Here is a 19694-nt window from a genome sequence, read left to right on the forward strand (position 1 = left end):
CAGTGAGTCATGGGGTTTGGCGGTGAGTCAGGAGGTGGCAGAGTCATGGGGTTTGTAGTGAGTCAGATGTTAGCAGTGAGTAAGAGGTTTAGCAGTGAGTAAGAGGTTTAGCAGTGAGTAAGAGGTTTGGCAGTGAGTAAGAGGTTTGGCAGTGAGTCATGGGGTTTGGCAGTGAGTCATGGGGTTTGGCAGTGAGTCATGGGGTTTGGCAGTGAGCCATGGGGTTTGGCGGTGAGTCATGGGGTTTGGCAGTGAGTCATGGGGTTTGGCAGTGAGTCATGGGGTTTGGCAGTGAGTCATGGGGCTTGGCAGTGAGTCATGGGGTTTGGCGGTGAGTCATGGGGTTTGGCGGTGAGTCATGGGGTTTGGCAGTGAGTCATGGGGTTTGGCAGTGAGTCATGGGGTTTGGCGGTGAGTCATGGGGTTTGGCAGTGAGTCATGGGGTTTGGCAGTGAGTCATGGGGTTTGGCAGTGAGTCATGGGGCTTGGCAGTGAGTCATGGGGTTTGGCGGTGAGTCATGGGGTTTGGCGGTGAGTCATGGGGTTTGGCGGTGAGTCATGGGAATGTTAGTGAGTCAGCTGATGGTCATGAGTTATGTTTACGTCCAGAACCCCCCCCCCCCCCCCCGACCATGAACCAAAACTGCCCATGCTCAAATCTTTCTCATGAATCACAAAAACAGAAATATTTTCCTTGGTGAAGACACTGGTGTCATGATTCGTGCTGATTCTCTATTGAACGATCAGATAAACTTCGATGATTCGTTCCTGAATCATCTGGCGATAAGGATTCACATATTCACTGAACTTTGAATGATTCAAGTGTAGATATTCACTGGTTTTGGGTGAATCAAGTGTGGATATTCAGTGGTTTTGAGTGAAGCAAGTGTGGATATTCACTGGCTTTGGGTGAATCAAGTGTGGATATTCACTGGTTTTAAGTGAATCGTGTGTTATGACCCACCAGATCTGCGGTGATTCATGTGATAGTACTTGATGAATCTTGTCTGAGATATTTGGCTGGAATGATTCATTAGGGATTCACGATTTGATATTCACTGAATCTTTAATGAAGTAGGTGAAGATATTCAGTGATACTTTATGAATCATGTGTTGTTACCCACTGATTCTTCGATGAATCATGTAATTTTACATAGTGAATCTTTACGAAAACATGGGATATTAATGATTCACTTGCGAATCATGCCTTGGTGGTCACTGAATCATTAATTGATTGCGTAAAGGTAGTTACAGATTCATATTTCAAATGAATCACGTGATGGTAGACAGTGAATCTTGACACCGACTCGCGCGATGGTCACCAGGTCTCGAACGAATCGTGAGACCCCCCCCCCCTCCCCCCCTCCCAGTGGTCCGTGTGGTTCAGGTCACCGAATCAAGAACACCTGACGTTCAATACACACGGGGGGGGTGTAGTGTTGCTGGGGGGGGGACACTACCCCATCAGGCAACACAAGGAGACGACGCAGACAAATACATGTGATATTCTTTTCCTTTGTGACCTGCCTGGCTACACACACACACACACACACACACACACACACACACACACACACACACACACACACACACACACACACACACACACACACACACACACACACACACACACACACACGCGCAAAATGGCGAGGGAATGGGTAGGGAATTTTTCCCCCGGGGGTTCTGAATAATATTAGCAATGGTCGTAACGTGAGAGGTCAAGGCATCGTGACCTTACCGTCACCTCGGATGGTGTCAGAAACAAACACGTACGTCACAGGAAAGCTCTGTGTGTGTGTGTGTGTGTGTGTGTGTGTGTGTGTGTGTGTGTGTGTGTGTGTGTATGTGTGTGTGTGTGTGTGTGTGTGTGTATGTGTGTGTGTGTGTGTGTGTGTGTGTGTGTGTGTGTGACGCGTGACGTCGTGGAAGAAGGAAGTAACGCGGCGTCACAAGACGGGTGTATTGACTCCCGAGAAATAAACATGTAAACCTGGACTCAAAATATTTACTTTGATGGTCGTATCAACCATTTCTTGCGTCACGAAAAGTACGACTCTTGTGGTATAACGGCGTGACCTTTGACCCCAAGGGGTGAAGGGTCATGTCACCTTCCATCGCACCCGGGGGGGGACGGAGGGTCAACTCCCCCCATCTAATTTAGATTTCAAGGAATTCACCATCAGTTTACGAGAGCGGGAAACTGCGAGGCGAAACACATCACTTTCCCGTACTGGGGGAAAATAAAAAGATGGAAGGGTTAGAGTTACTCTCTCTCTCTCTCTCTCTCTCTCTCTCTCTCTCTCTCTCTCTCTCTCTCTCTCTCTCTCTCTCTCTCTCTAGTAGGAATCGAACCCCCGTTTCATATATCCCGACCCCTAAAACAGCCGTATTCACGGTGATCGTATCCGTGCGGTTCAAAGGCTTCGAAAACACGAGCTTTTTGACCCTCGTGAGGAGGAGGAGCAGGAGGAAGGAGGAGGAGGAGGAAGAAGGAGGAGGAGGAGGAGGAGGAGGAAGAAGGAGAAGGAGGAGGAGGAGGAGCGGCTGCTCAAACCACTAAAGATATAGAGGAAAATTCGCCTTGCGAGTATGTGAACGGAAGAACCTTAAATTGAAAAGAAATTCCTGAAAAAGGAACTTCTGAGTTTGGGGGAGAGGAGGGGAAAGGCGTCCCTCCTCCTCCTCCCAATCGCTGTAAAGAATGCATCTGGGAAAGTTGAGGAAGTATGTGGGCATAGTTATGATGACGGCGGCGGTGGTGGTGGCGCGGGGCGGGCCGGGCCGGGCGGGGTGTGTGTGTGCGTGCATAACGACGCCTGCCCGCTAATGAAAGCTTCCCGCTTGCAAGGAATCCCAGATACTTAGTCGTTCCGGTGCTGGCTTCCGGTACCGGCCTCGGCTTGCCTCTAGCACCCCCCCCCTCCCCGGGACGAAGAGGATTCGGACGCGCGCGAGGGAGGGAGGGAGGGAGGTGCTCGCTCTCGCCAGCCAAGTTATTTCCTCGTCCTCAATACCTGGACCGACTCACACAAGGCGTATTTCAAGATGATATACCGCTAATGCTTACAGGAAGATGATTTGCCATGTGTTATATAGTGAGGATTAACTTTGACCACGGCAAGTCATGATATACGCAATCTATTGATCCCCTGGGAGTGAAGGCTGATTGGCTGACAGCCCCCCCGTGATCCAGCGGGATTCGTCAACATGACTGGCCAGCGCGGCGGCGGGGCGGAGCTCAAACCTCGGCGGGTTATTTGACTTTGAACGGCCACGCTTCCTAGCCAGTCACACACTCGATGGGTTGTAGAGAGGGTTTGGTGGAGGCTCCACCAGCTACCGTCAACACCATGGAGTGACTGTGAGAACGTGTTTTCTGTGTTAGTTCCTCGAGAGAGGTGAACGGCCGCTCGGAGAACGACGATTCTCCCTTACTACCACCATTCACCCCAGGTGTTGCGGTATCACGTTGCGTGCGCCCTGTAATTTACACTTCTCGTTATACCTTAGAACATTTTTGCCTTCTTCTGAACTCGCTGGTCGTGTTGCCAGCCAGCCCCTGAGTAAGGCGTCTCGATGCGGGCTGAAGGATTTTGTGTTGTGTGACATGGAACCCTGTGTGTCTCCCGTGATCGACTCAATATAATCCATCGCTCACCAAACTGCCTTGTCCCGCCCCACCCCAGCTGGGTCACCATCATGACCTGACCCCCCACTCCGGAGGATTTCTCAATGACCATTTACTGAACCACCCCTGGGAGGAGGTTGTTTGACCAGACCACCAAAGAACCCATGAGATCGAGCAGCTTCGAACGCTTCGAAACATGCATGAGAAAATTCGACGACATTCCACCTTTGATTGATATCTTTCCGCTCTGAGCTGAGGTGGTCTGTGGCAACGGGTCTGTTGTTGACAACGCGCATGCCACCGTTTCGTTCAGACCTCGAAATGATGGAGTGATGTTGTGAGAGAGGGTACGACGCTAGGACCCCTGTCATGCTGCAGTCTAAGTAAAGGTCACTGAAGATCAAACATCAATATATTCAAGCAGTGGATGGCTAGAAGGCCGGTGTAAGCTGAGGTAAGGCACTGACCTACATTCTCCAAGGTCAGAGCACATGGCAGAAGAGGGTAAGGCTAACTTTCCCAGCACACATCACGGCCTTCTCGAACCGGTACCTGCTGTGTCCTCGGGGAAGACACGCCCCCAAACGCGGCTGAATCGTGATCAGAAGTAGCGCGAAGGAGAGGCGAGCTACTGGATGCTCTACTTCACATTTTTCCAGGAACATCTTTAACAGCGTCTCGGTAGCTTTGTTAGGGACCATGGCGCGAGAGACGAGTGAAGTGTTTGCCAGGTAATGCAAACGCCAACATTTTGCTGCCCGTGAGCCAGCTTGTAGCGTCGCCTGGGAATCCCCTCACCCGCAGTATTTTTATTGGTAGCGACTAAAGCCCCGTCAGCGCTTTTACCTGGCCTACACTCCCCACGTTTGCCTCTCTCTCTCTCCCTGTGGCCCTCCTCCACGCCCCCCGGCCGCGGTAGCTTCACGTGTTTGTCCCGCGGCGGCCGCCCCTCCCGTCGCCAGGCACGGGAGTGGATAGAGCGCCTGGCCTTTGTCTTGACACGTGGGGCCACTTGTCCTACCTCACCCTGACAGTTGTGGTGGCCTCTTGCCCCACCTTGGCCTGACGCACCAGGTGACCACCTCGTTAGTTCCTGTCCTTCGTGAACACGTCTGCCTCGATGGTAGTGATGGTGGGTCAGCCACCTTGCCTTCCCTCCGTCAGATAACCATTTCCATAACCCGTCAGGAACGAGACAGCCTCAGATGCCTTCCTTCGTCAGCGTTTACCGACGCGATGGACGGGGAACACTCGACCGTATAAGTTGTACCAACTGAACCTAAAGTGCTACACTCAGGAGGCCGAACTGACCTTCAAGACTGGGTTTAGGAGGCTATAAAAAGTATCCCTGTTAGGATGGTGAGTGAGACGGGACTCTGACGTTCTTCGTGGTCCCTGGGTCGTCATTGGTAGGTCTCCTCACTATGAATGTGATAAGACACAGTGCACAGAGGCGCGTCCGACGCTGAGGTGACTGTGTTGTCTACCTGACTATGCAAGTGTGATGCTCAAGAGTGGAATTATTCCCCCGTACCAACTTGGCTGTTTCCTCAGTAGTGAGCCGGGATCCTCCTGAAGGAGGTCCTGTACCAGTGGAACCTTCTGATCCAGTGCTCTTAGGTAGACAGTCAAGTGTTCTAGTCATGAGAGAACTAAGAACAGTACAACCTTTATAGTCTGGGTCGTAGACCGTCGTAGGATAAACAGGAAAACGTCTCAGTCGACCAGACTTTCCCTCAGTAGACAAGCACTCCTCGTAGGACCTCGAGCATTGCTGCTCTGTGTGTCTCTCCTGGCGACGTCACCTCCCCAGGAGGTCGCGGGACGACCTTCCTTTGAAGAATCACAGGAGGAAACACTACACAGCAGGAACCACTGAACTACAACTGGCTGTGAATCACAGGAGGAAGCACAACACAGCAGGAACCACTGAACTACAACTGGCTGTGAATCGTGTCATGAACCTGTGGCCGTAGACACGTTGACCTGTGACGTGTGTGCGTTGACCTGCAGCGAGAGAACGTCACCTTGTGACATATGCACATCAGCCTGTAACGTGGACATATCAGCCTGTAGCCTGAACACGTCAGCCTGTATTCTGAACACATTAGCCTGTAGCCTGAAGACATTAGCCTGTAGCCTGAACACATCAGCCTGTATCCTGAACACATCAGCCTGTATCCTGAACACATCAGCCTGTATCCTGAACACATCAGCCTGTATCCTGAACACATCAGCCTGTATCCTGAACACATCAGCCTGTAAATCAGGCACATAACAAGGTCATACACTTCAGTGTCTTATTTACGTTTGGGGTGTAGCGCGTGCCCCGCTCCCTGACACGCGACGCTCTGCAGAACTTGTCCAGTGTCATCACCTTCTTTGTGACAGTGGCGACGCGGTAGTTCACATCTTGCTCCAGTGGGGGAACCAACCACTAGGTCCCGCCTCCACCAAGACATCCCGCTGACCCACAGATCTGCTCATAAGGAGAAGAAAACGTTCCCGTCTCGCAGGTCAGGTCAAACCCAGGACTTTGACCCCCCCTACCCCTCTGACGGTCAGAGGTCACCGTTGACCATGGGTGAGGAGGAGAGCGGAGGAGCCGTGGGGTCGCCGCGCATGCGGCTGGCCATGTTGACCCAGGTCAGAGGTTATCTGGAGAACCTGAAAGACTCGATCGACTCCATCAAGGACGAAGTGTAAGTATGAGACACCCGCTTTACCATGTCACTTTTCCCTGGTCTTCCCCACAGCACGAGTGAGACACCGTCAGCATTAGCTCTGCCCCCCCTCACACATTGCAACTGCAGATCTGAACACACGCCCTCATAATCCTCATCCTTCCAGCTGAGTGAGGAGAGTATGAGTACCTCACGAGACCTCCAGACACTCTCTCTCTCTCTCTCTCTCTCTCTCTCTCTCTCTCTCTCTCTCTCTCTCTCTCTCTCTCTCTCTCTCTCTCTCTCTCTCTCTCTCTCTCTCTCTCTCTCTCTCTCTCTCTCACACACACACACACACACACACACACATCATATACTTGTGAGATGTTTCTCTGAAAGCTTTTCTGAGTGATGATGGCATTAGCAGGTCGCCCTCCTCCTCCTGCTTCTCCTCCTCCTCATCCAGCACTCCATCACCGTGCATGTCAAGACATTCCAGGAAACGTGGCTAAAAGCGTCACTTCTTGCGTCTCGAAGACCCGCTGCCATTGTCACTGGACTGTGTGTCTGTGTGCATATATGTACGTGGAGGTCTGTCTCTCCTTGTATGTGACATTCTTGCTGTCATGTCTCTTTGTATACAAGTAGAGGTTTATATTCGGGTTTATGTGAGTCATGATATATATATATATATATATATATATATATATATATATATATATATATATATATATATATATATATATATATATATATATATATTGCAAGATGACACAGTGGTGCGCGTGATCTAGTATTTGTTGATAACTACGAGAGAAAATGAGACAAGATTAGTTCCCAAGTGCACTTTCGTGTAATGATCACATCATCAAAGGAGATACAAGAATGAGATAGAAGGCGTAGAACAGTCAGTCGATATACAAAGAAGAGACATAGCAGGATTCGAACCTGCACCACTTGCTTAGGAGCTTGATACGCTAACCTCTGGGCTATGGGATAGTTAGCCCATCCAACTCCCACAGACGGGATAGAGATTCGAACCCTGCTGTATGTACTAGGACATTATGTGTTCTATGAAAGTGCACGCTCATTGCACTATATTCTTATATATATATATATATATATATATATATATATATATATATATATATATATATATATATATATATATATATATATATATATATATATATATATTTTTATTTTTATTTTTTTTTATTATACTTTGTCGCTGTCTCCCGCGTTTGCGAGGTAGCGCAAGGAAACAGACGAAAGAAATGGCCCAACCCCCCCCCCCCCCATACACATGTATATACATACGTCCACACACGCAAATATACATACCTACACAGCTTTCCATGGTTTACCCCAGACGCTTCACATGCCTTGCTTCAATCCACTGACAGCACGTCCACCCCGGTATACCACATCGCTCCAATTCACTCTATTCCTTGCCCTCCTTTCACCCTCCTGCATGTTCAGGCCCCGATCACACAAAATCTTTTTCACTCCATCTTTCCACGTCCAATTTGGTCTCCCTCTTCTCCCTGTTCCCTCCACCTCCGACACATATATCCTCTTGGTCAATCTTTCCTCACTCATCCTCTCCATGTGCCCAAACCACTTCAAAACACCCTCTTCTGCTCTCTCAACCACGCTCTTTTTATTTCCACACATCTCTCTTACCCTTACGTTACTCACTCGATCAAACCACCTCACACCACACACATATATATATATATATATATATATATATATATATATATATATATATATATATATATATATATATATATATATATATATATATATATATATATGCTTTCTGTGTGTGTGTGTGTGTGTGTGTGCATATTTCTGTATGTGGTCACATATGTGTTTGTAGCCTTACGTATTGAGGTAAGTTTATCCCTCTCTATTTGAAAAGCTTTTACCAGCTGCCCTTATACAATACGGCCCGTCTGTTGAGATAGACTGCCTGTTGACTATTTGATGAACAAAAACAAGAATCCCTGTTTACGATCACCGTTGATCTGAACAGGTAAATACAACGTTTTCTGTTGCCGTTTGGAAGACAGCGTCCCCTCAGCAATCTGATAACGGACGAACCTCCCCACCCCAAGGACATCGTCTCTTGTGAATCTGTTACGGACGAACTCACACAAGAACGTCCCTTTTTGGAAGGGAAAAACGGACGAATCACATAAGAACATCGTCCGTTGAGAAGCTAAAACGGATGAATCACAGAAGAGCATCGTCCGTTGAGAAGCTAAAACGGATGAATCACAGAAGAGCATCGTCCGTTGAGAAGCTAAAACGGACGTATCACATAAGACCTTGTCCGTTGAGAAGCTAAAACGGACGAATCACAGAACATCGTCTGTTGAGAAGCTAAAACGGACGAATCATAGGAGCATCGTCCGTTGAGAAGCTAAAACGGACGAATCACAGACGTGCATCGTCCGTTGAAAAGCTAAAACGGACGAATCACATAAGACCTTGTCCGTTGAGAAGCTAAAACGGACGAACTACGGACCAACTCTTGCAAAACGTGAGCTTATTTCCGAGCATCCGTCCTTGCAGACAGGTGACGGACGGGAGTTGGACGTGCTGGTGTTCGAGCAGTGTTTCAGGGAGGAGGAGGAGGAGGAGCGTCTCTGATCATTTTATGAAGACTGTCTCTCAGTTGCCTCAGATTCACGTCCTGGTTCCAGTATTTTCAGTATCCTTTTTCTAAAGGGAAGTTTTGATGCAAGTTTTGCTCGCATTTCTCTCTATGTTTATTAATCTATCATCTATTAATTTCCAGGGGGTAGCATCCATATCAGATACCCCGGTGTTAACTGACTGATAACGATTTGAGATAACCAAACATTCACTATAAACGTAACGCTGATATGAATGATAAGAAAGATAACACACTGTTGGCCGTTCATCCCGGAGACAGACCACTTGTTTGCCAAGCGATATCCCCTGTTTACGATCAAGTGTATCAAGACACGTCACCAAGTTCTTGTTTACGTAGTCACCAGCACTTTGTCTGGATCATGTGCCAGTGCACAGATATCCTACAGGCCAGAGATATCATCCAGTAGTTTAGGATAACACTATGACGCGTTGTCAGGATAACAGAGTAGTTAGCACAGAGTCTATTACTGCCATCTATCGTTAGCAACAGAGCTAGCAAGGTAAACTGAAAAGCAAGAGAGAGAGAGAGAGAGAGAGGAATTCATTCTGATTAAGTTTCGAAGACGAAGATGATGTTGTTGTTGTTGTTGTTGTTGTTGTCTTCCTCAGGAGAATATTCCCCAGGTCCTCCTCCTGCAGTAGGTTGTTGGCGAAGGAGGTTGAGAAGGGGGCGTGTTCCTTCCTAGCTCGTGCATTCCAGTCTTTCTTGAAGGTCGTGAGTAAGACTGGCTGTAAGAAAGTCTGTGCTCTCTCTCTCTCTCTCTCTCTCTCTCTCTCTCTCTCTCTCTCTCTCTCTCTCTCTCTCTCTCTCTCTCTCGGGATGAGTGCGAGGCCTAAAGCAAATTAAGTTGAGCTGTGGGAGTGTGTTGAAGAGTGTGGGGAACTTGAGTGCGGGAGAGGTGTGAGTTAGAAGGACAATAGAAAACGAACGATGGGTAACTGTTTGTGCTTCAGGTTGTGTGTTTGGAGCGAAGGCTATAGGAGCGCCATTTTGGGAGGAGGTGAGAGGCTGTTCCAGCAGTTTCGATGGAAAGGATCGAATATGAGTGCCAGGGGACCTGAATGCAAGAATGGGTCATGTGGCAACTGAGTGTATAATTTGGAGACATTGGATCCCCAGTGTAAATTAGAATGGGGAAAAGTGTTTACCGAGTTGTTTGCTGAAAGATGAATGGTGTTTGGGAATATCTGGTCACAGAAAAAATATATAGTTGCACACGTAGGCGAGCGGGACTGGGGGGTCAAAGGGAATTATTGGAATATGTGCTAATTGACATGACTTCAAAGGAGAGATTGTTGGATGTGAACGTGACGAGAGTGGCATCGGCAGTGTTCGACCATATTTTTTCTGTAAGGGGATTGTTATGGAGGAGTTAGGAAAAAAAGAAATCAGTAACGTGTGAAAGATGTGGTGATAAGCAAACGGGCTTGGAAAAGTGACCTGCTTTCAAATACAAAGAGAGAGAGTGAGTGAATGGATTAGTGTAGGAATAAAAAACCTAAGGGAGTGGAAGGTATATAAGGAACCAATGCTTAAACGTACAGGTGAAGTGTGTGGCATGCGGAAGGTGGGCTATGGACGTATGAGAAAGGGTAATGAGTAGTGGAATGAGGAGGTTAGACTGGTAGTGAAAGAGAAGAGGGAGCTGTATGGATGGTATCTAAAAGGAAGAAGTGCAACAGACTGGGAGGGGTACAAGAGAGAGATATGGAAACCGGAAAGCAGAGTAACAAAAAAAAAAAAAATGAGAGATGGGATGAGAGAGTATCTGTAAAGTTTGGAAGGATCCTTTGAAAAGATGAAGCAAAGCAAAGCAGGAGTGGATAGGATTGCAGTTGTTTCCCAGGAAATGGGATAACAGTATTGATTACTGGTTAATCAGACTGTTGACAATTGTATGGCCCAAGAAAGGTGAATGAGGACTGGCAGAATGTATGTGTATCACCTTTACGTAAAGGCAAGAAAGAAGGTGTATACCTGATATTGTATAAATTACTACTGTACGTGTACGTAGTAAGGAGCTTTTTTAAGCGAGAGTAAGGCGTGAAGGAAGGGAGGAGTGTGAGTGGTTCCTCGCAAAGGCGAGTCTTCGGCAAGGATATGAGATGTCACCATGACTGTTTAATCTGTCTATGTACGAGGTGGTGAGGGGAGGCATACACAAGGTTTTGAGAGCAGAAGACGGAAAAATATTCTTTTGAGTAAGTGTAATCTGATCATCAGCTCCTTAGGGGACAGTACCATAACAAGATTATTTTTCTTTTATCAGATTAGAATAGATAATTGGGAGTATCCAACCCGCTACAGATATGCCAGTGTGGTGTTCGAGCTGCCTTATCTCATGATGAACATGAAAGCATCAGTGATCCCACAAAGCGGAAGCTCTGGCGGCTTTGATCGTCCCTTAACACAGATTCGCCTCTCACGTCGCCTTTGTTGATTCCAGGAATCATAGTGTGACAGATGGATCAGTTATTACTGAGGTATACAGATTAACAACCTCTCCATCGCATTTAGTATAGTTCTCCTACGGTTCTTTATCTTCACGTGTCCCTGATATATTACGTTTATCTTCCAATGTCCAGTGATGAGATAACGTAGCTTGGGTGATGAAAGGCGGATCGCCAACCAGAATATTTCATGAAATATTGTACACAGCCCGAAAGGGTAATTACATCACTCGAAACAAAAACATCAACCAATCAAAATATCATTTACGAATTGGCCAAAACAAAGTTGTGTTCGGGAAAAAAAAAAATGAATTGACCAAAAAAAGAAAAAGAATGACGATGATGATTACCGCCTGGTACTGCGAAGGTCACCGCTGGGCCTGCAGTGTTCCGCACGGACCATACGCCTGGTGACCACGGACCATGATGGTCCTGGAGTGCCCTGGGGACCATACACCAGGTCACCACGGACACAGATGGTCCTGGAGTGCCCTGGGACTATACACCAGGTCACCACAGGCCATAGATGGTCCTGGAGTGCCCTGGGACCATACACCAGGTCACCACGGGACATAGATGGTCCTGGAGTGCCCTGGGACCATACACCAGGTCACCATGGGCCATAGATGGTCCTGGAGTGCCCTGGGGACCATACACCAGGTCACCATGGGCCATAGATGGTCCTGGAGTGCCCTGGGACCATACACCAGGTCACCACGGGCCATAAATGGTCCTGGAATGCCCTGGGACCATACACCAGGTCACCACGGGCCATAGATGGTCCTGGAGTGCCATGGGACCATACACCAGGTCACCACAGGCCATAGATGGTCCTGGAGTGCCCTGGGGACCATACACCAGGTCACCATGGGCCATAGATGGTCCTGGAATGCCCTGGGACCATACACCAGGTCACCACGGGACACAGATGGTCGGTCCTGGAGTGCACGAGCTGTCTCCTCCCTGTTTAGCTTTCATAAGAAGCGTTTCCTCCTCTGGATGGCCTCATCCCACCATGTTTCCAGCGGACCACCCGAGCTGATGACAGCCGCAGACGCCACACCACAGACCTCCGACCTAGAGACCATCCCCAGCAAGAGCGGTGGACCCAAGTTCCTGGCGGAGATGGAAGATGATATTTTGAAGTGATTCCTGCAGGAGGATCTTCATGAGACCACGCTGGCTGTCTGGGGGTCATGGCCAGGTAGGAGATGCTGCAGGAGACCATGGCCAGGTAGGAGATGCTGCAGGAGACCATGGCCAGGTAGGAGATGCTGCAGGAGACCATGGCCATGTAGGAGATGCTGCAGGAGACCATGGCCAGGTAGGAGATGCTGCAGGAGACCATGGGGAGGTAGGAGATGCTGCAGGAGACCATGGGGAGGTAGGAGATGCTGCAGGAGACCATGGGGAGGTAGAAGATGCCTCCCTAACCACTACCTCTCCCCAGACCATGACGTCATCAGTAGGCCATCGTTACAGCTTGTTTGGACGAGCTAATTACCGGACGTTTAAGTAGACGCTGACGCAGGAGTACCTCAGCCCTCAAAAAATGTTTTCCCGTGGCTCGCCGGTCATGTCAGTGTTCACCACGGTGTAAACACGGCACATAAGACGGGGCTGGGGAGGAGAGAGGGAGGCAGGCAAGAGACTCGTAGGGAGGTTGTCTCGTTTTAGTTACGCGTAACTAGCGCTAGCTGAACAGAAGGGGCCGTCTTGATGTCGCAGATGGAACTAGTTAGTGAAAGAAGACTAGGGGAGGAGAGGAGAAAGATAAGAGTGAGGAGTAAAGGAAGAGAGAGAGAGAGAGAGAGAGAGAGAGAGAGAGAGAGAGAGAGAGAGAGAGAGAGAGAGAGAGAGAGGTGGGAGGATTGCTACAGACCAGAAAATGGAGGAGGACAGATACCAAGATAAAGAAAATGTGATGAATATCTTGACCTCCAGGATTGATTAAGTGCCACTGGGTTGGCCCGGTGAGAGCGGCCCAGCTGGCCCAGCCAACCATGGACCACCTGGATGAACCAGTTGGGTGCCAGGAAGGTGGTTCTGGCCGTGACTTCCCCTCCCTGCATTATACATAGTAGGATCCATCATGCCTCATGCCACCCATCCTCAGGAGGAGTCTGGCCTCTATAATGCCTCCCACCGCCCGTAGGAGTCGTCTGCCCTCTATAATGCCTCACACCGCCCGTAGGAGTCTGGGCCTCTATTATGCCTCCCACCGCCCGTAGGAGTCTGGCCTCTATAATGCCTCCCACCGCCCGTAGGAGTCTGGCCTCTATAATGCCTCCCACCGCCCGTAGGAGTCTGGCCTCTATAATGCCTCCCACCGCCCGTAGGAGTCTGGCCTCCATAATGCCTCCCACCGCCCGTAGGAGTCTGGCCTCCATAATGCCTCCCACCGCCCGTAGGAGTCTGGCCTCCATAATGCCTCCCACCGCCCGTAGGAGTCTGGCCTCCATAATGCCTCCCACCGCCCGTAGGAGTCTGGCCTCCATAATGCCTCCCACCGCCCGTAGGAGTCTGGCCTCTATAATGCCTCCTGCCATTATTACAAGTCGAAAGTGAGAGGATGCCCCTTTGAAGGTCATCCAGCCGTTACAAAGGTCATCTTGCCCATACAAGACGCATCCTACCCTTACAAAGTTCATCGTGCACTTGTAAAGTTGAAAATTAAGTGGCGACATTGGTAGTTTACTTAACACCAAGTGAGGACGCTGGTAGCTTACTTAACACCAAGTGAGGGCGTTGGTAGTTTACTTAACACCAAGTGACGGCGTTGGTAGCTTACTTAACACCAAGTGAGGACGCTGGTAGTTTACTTAACACCAAGTGACGACGTTGGTAGCTTACTTAACACCAAGTGAGGACGTTGGTAGCTTACTTAACACCAAGTGAGGACGTTGGTAGCTTACTTAACACCAAGTGAGGGCGTTGGTAGCTTACTTAACACCAAGTCCCTGCCATTTAAGGGAAACCATATGAACCAATATTGCCTGAAATAGGCTGTGTGTAAAGTTTAAGACCAGGAGTCGCTCGGGGGAAGAGCCTAATTGAGAGTGGTATTATTGGAGGAGTGATAGATGCGTGGTGGGTTTCATCATGGCTCACGCTACAAGGGAGATGTCACGTCCCCACCAGCAGGAGCTGACTGGCTCAACCATAATAGAGTTCCACTCACACACACACACACACACACACACACACACACACACACACACACACACACACACACACGTAGCAACGGGTGTGTCTGAAGCGAGAGAGAGAGAGAGAGAGAGAGAGAGAGAGAGAGAGAGAGAGAGAGAGAGAGAGAGAGAGAGAGAGAGACAGACAGACAGACAGACAGACAGACAGACAGGGGCCGACGCTGAAACATAACATGAAGAATCTTGTGGTTATTTTGATGATGTTCGGTTTGGAGGTCGCCCTCAACATTCTTTCCTCTTGTGTGTTTAAGTTTATCCACCAATTTGTGAACACGTTGTTTGGAGATGCAGTGTTCGTAGCGGTTTGGTAACTGTGCTCCGTCTTCTGTACGAGGACAACGTCACAAGATCATCTGATCTTCCTAAGCTCATGTTCACAATACATGGACACATCTGGGAATGTACGACGCCCTCAGAGGCCTTCATCACAGCTGTGTGTAGTGTTGGTATACATATGTACATATACCATACTTAGCAGTATACTAACGCGCTGTGCATAGAGTAGTGAGTGTAACGAGAGACTAACTTTGTGTTATATGTGTCAGTAGGTTGTGGACAGTAGCCGCCCCAGGGTGGTAGAGGTAGTAGTGATGGCCGGAACCATCTTACTCTCTCTCTCTCTCTCTCTCTCTCTCTCTCTCTCTCTCTCTCTCTCTCTCTCTCTCTCTCTCTCTCTCTCTCGCCTCCCGCCGAGCACCACCGTAAACAGATTCCGCCGTGTCGTAATTGGTGCAGTGGGCTGATGATATTAATGGTTTGCGTTGCTAATTGCCAACTTGGATACGGTCGTTAGTGTCGTAATGAGGCGGGGTGACCCCTGACCTGCGCCAGGTGTTGTGGACCTTACCTCTGATGCTAAGTGGTCTGGACTTATAACTTGCTTTTTCACTTCCTCAACTTTGTTCTGTTCGTTTATTTCATGTGATTTAGGTTTTGTTTGGTTAATTTGGTGTGTGACATTTGCCAGGATATATTTGCTATAGATGATATAGAACGGATGTTATTTTGAGATAAAGATGATATAGAACGTATGATATGAGATACACATGATATAGAACATATGATATGAGATACAGATGATATAGAATTTATGATATGAGATACACATGATGTAGAAAACGATACTCGATATCTGCAATGAAAACATACGGAGACGTGTTGCCTTCTTATCACACACACACACACATCGTCCTCAGCCCACACGGGGGCAGGAAGCGTGTGACAGTCCTCAGCAGCCTGCAGGCTGACACCACCAGAAGACATGCCCCCCATGCAAGGGCGCCAGGAACCATTGACCCGTGTTATCTACTGGGGAAAAGCAGAGCAGTGAGAGTGGCTGTTGTCCATAGGGCACCATCGAGAAGACGTGCTCTGTGAAGGTCGTAATGCGTGTGTGTACGTCAGTACCTCACGTGTTACAATGTCCCGGTGCCGCCCTACGCCGCTCGAACCCTGGGGTCGGCCACGCACACAGACCGACATCAAAGTTAGGTGTACACGGAGGCCGCACCAACACGTTCCCATCAAACTTCATGCAGCGATTTGGGAAACCCCTCGACTGATGGAGTGGCCTGGTCTGCCGCCGGTGTTGTTAACAACTGTTGTATCTTCCTCTGACGAAGTGGGTGACATCCTCGCTACACCGGAGGTTCACTTCAGCTTGTGGTTTCTGTAACAGAGGCTTGGCCAGGTTATTCCCGCGACGATGTGTATAGATTATGAGCTGTTCCATTATCTACCCACCAATGGGCGCGTTGGATGGTTGGCTGTATAGGCTTTAGGACCCATCAGCTGCCTTGGGTCATTAAGCCCCGTAGCGTCGGGCCACAGACCACACCTCCCGAAGACCCTCCTGAGGGCGTGGAAGGAATGTGGATCTGCCCAGACCCAGAGGAACCGACGTCCCTGTGGTATTATGATATGAAGAGCTCCTCTGCCACCACCCCATTACCACGTCAGCTTCCTTGACTACCACAATAGCCTAATGAGACGCTGGGCCTCTGTGCCTCTCACCTTGGTCTCCTGCACCACGGCCTTCGACAAAGGGAGACGTAGCATCAAGGTAAACAAAGCCATCAGCCTTAGGCGACGGCGACGTCTCATTCCAAGCCTTGCAGTCTTCCTCTCGGTTAAGGTCGTCAGGTTTTTATGCTTCCAGGACGCCATCCTCCACCTTCCAGTCCTTGTGGCTTCCCACAGGGGCACGGAGGTAAGATCCTGGTGTTTCCTCACCCTCGTAAACGATCCCTTGATGAATGCGTCAACTCGATGGCAGGAGGTTGGCGAACCCCCCAGCTGTGTTGACAACAGCTCCCCCGAGTGTTTCGCCATCAGAGAACTCACTCAACCTCCTCCTCCTCCTCCAGAGGTGGACCACAGCATCCCTTCCATCAACCAGACCAAGACTTTGGTCATATGCATCAGTTCACTTCCCAACTTTAGCCCTCTCATCCACTTTGGACGATAGATTGAGCTGGAAGGAACACGTCAGCAGGACCATCATCAAATCCGCCAGTCGACGTGTCTTTCCTTTTCATCGACTCGAGACACTTGGCCTCCCTCCACCTGGACTCAAAAACATCCACATAACTTTCAGTTTTCCTGAGCCCACCTGTGCCTTACCCACGTGGCCCTCCTCCCTCCTCACCACACAGCTGGAGCTACTAGAAGTGGTACAGACAAGATCATAAAAGATCATTCTTCGAACTGTCTCACACCACGTAGCAAGAGCTGCTCAAAACACTGCTCCTCCTACCTCTCTCTCTCTCACAGTCACGTGATCATCAGCTTCACATTAAGTGAAAGTTACCGCACCAACCCCGCCACCTTTACCTCCTGCCGAGGGAGATCCCTCGTCTCCACGTTGCAGCTCGACACCACAAGTGAATCGACCGTATCCAAACCCGTGCAGACTGCTACGAAGCAGCTCCCATTTATTATTATTATTATTATTATTATTATCATTATTATCATTATTATTATTATTATTATTATTATTATTATTATTATTATCATCATTTTTTTTTTCATACTATTCGCCATTTCCCGCGATAGCGAGGTAGCGTTAAGAACAGAGGACTGGGCCTTTGAGGGAATATCCTCACCTGGCCCTCTTCTCTGTTCCTTCTTTTGGAAAATTAAAAAAAAAAAAAACGAGAGGGGAGGATTTCCAGCCCTCCGCTCCCTTCCCTTTTAGTCGCCTTCTACGACACGCAGGGAATACGTGGGAAGTATTATTTCTCCCCTATCCCCTATTATTATTATTGTTATTATTATCATCATCATTATTATTAGCATTATTATTATTACTAAACAGTCATGTATGCACATTAAGATGTTACAGTAAGTCTTGTATGTAGCCAGACCCTGGCGACTGCTCACTTCAGAACACTTACAGATGTGCAGGTGTTACCAACCTTACCTCACGTCCTTCAGAGCCAAGTGCACTACCCACACGCCTCTGCTCACGTTATGCCTCGGAAAAAAAAAAATCAGATATATATTAAAACAAGAAAAAACTAGCTCGGTCGTTTCTTTTTTAATTACTGAACGAAATGAATAAAATGGTTAATGAACGAATGGATGAATGTTTTTGCGGAGTGTTTGTTTGTTTGTGTGTTTCTTTTGTGTCATTGTGTGTAGATTGGTGTAGCCATTATTTTCCCTTTTCCTGTAACTGGACGAGTATTATTTCGGCCACTTGCTGTCATGAGCTGTCTGCGTGTTTCCCAGACACTGTTATGACCGACTGTTGCTTCCTGTAGTTTCCGTGTGACGACCAGCCTCACGAGGATGAACCGTTATGATACCTCCCTTCCTTGAACGCTTAAGGTTTGGGAATTTCTCTTCCTCCCCTTTGTCTTTCCCTCCTCCAGTTACCTCTCCAGCTTTGAGAGTCGACTTTACCAAGACCAGAAGAGCTCCGAATAATTACTTTTATAAATTTCTGATATGTGATCTTTGTCTCCTGTTGTTCTAAATGGCCATGATTGGGGCACGTTTTTCTAGTCATTCGTCAGCCTCTGTGATGAAAGAGACACCCAAGCGAAATAGACATGAGGAATGGGGGACCATGAGGAATGAGGGACCATGAGGAATGAGGGACCATGAGGAATGAGGGACCATGAGAGATGAGGGAACATGAGAGATGAGGGAATATGAGGGATGAGGGAACACGAGGGATGAGGGAACACGAGGGATGAGGGAACATGAAGGATGAGGGACCATGAGGGATGAGGGATGAGGGAATATGAGGGATGAGGAAGCTGACGAGGAAAGGACTTTGACCCCTTTTTGTGGTGGGAAAGAGAGTCAAGATGGCGGCTATGTGGCCGGGGGGTGAAGGATACACAGAGACACTTGAAGACGCAGGATCCCTCAAATCCCGTCCTGGGACGTCAAAGAAGTGATGTCCTTCTGTCCCGTCCCGGGACGTCCCGTGTGTAAGCTCCCTTAACTTCATCCCTTACACCCAACCTCACGTAGTGTAAACACCTTAATGTATGACTCTCTTTAGACCAAAACCCACTCGTATATAAACTTGATATAAACACCTTCATACACATTACATATAAACACCTTCATACACATTACATATAAACACCTTCATACACATTACATATAAACACCTTCATACACGTTACATATAAACACTTTCATACACAATATAAACCTCATATAAACACCTTCATACACATTGCATGGAAACACCTACATACATATTATACAAGAATATCCACATATACATTTTTCTCGCCATTTTGAGCTGCATTTAGATTACTCTAGACTAAAATCCTTAAATTGCTCCCTTTTTCATATAAGATTTTCCCTAATCTCTGGTGCGGGAGGTGAAGAGATGATTGGAATTTTAATTAAAAATATTCATTTGATTCGCCCGTGACGACATGGCTTCATAAGGTTTATATTTGTAGCACTCTTGATGGTCGATGCTCACATTCCTGAAAATAAAACCATTTAAAAAAAGAAAGACAATTTGTGGTAATGTTTTGGAAACTGTATTCCAGAGTGACCACTGGTGTGTTGCACTCAACA

At 48.2% G+C, this 19694-nt stretch overlaps 1 protein-coding gene across 1 annotated transcript in view; it reads left to right on the top strand.

Annotated features, from left to right (window-relative positions):
* Nucleotides 1-3303: 3303 nt before the first annotated feature.
* Nucleotides 3304-19694, top strand: part of LOC139761982 (neural proliferation differentiation and control protein 1) — a 76554-nt gene continuing 60163 nt past the window's right edge. Inside the window, exon 1 of the mRNA XM_071686741.1 lies at nucleotides 3304-6333. Within this exon, the coding sequence (XP_071542842.1) occupies nucleotides 6212-6333 (122 nt within the window). The 5' untranslated portion in view covers nucleotides 3304-6211. The remainder of the gene's footprint in view (nucleotides 6334-19694) is intronic.

This window comes from Panulirus ornatus, chromosome 42 (genome assembly GCF_036320965.1).
Source record: "Panulirus ornatus isolate Po-2019 chromosome 42, ASM3632096v1, whole genome shotgun sequence".
Classification (NCBI taxonomy): Eukaryota; Metazoa; Arthropoda; class Malacostraca; order Decapoda; family Palinuridae; genus Panulirus; species Panulirus ornatus.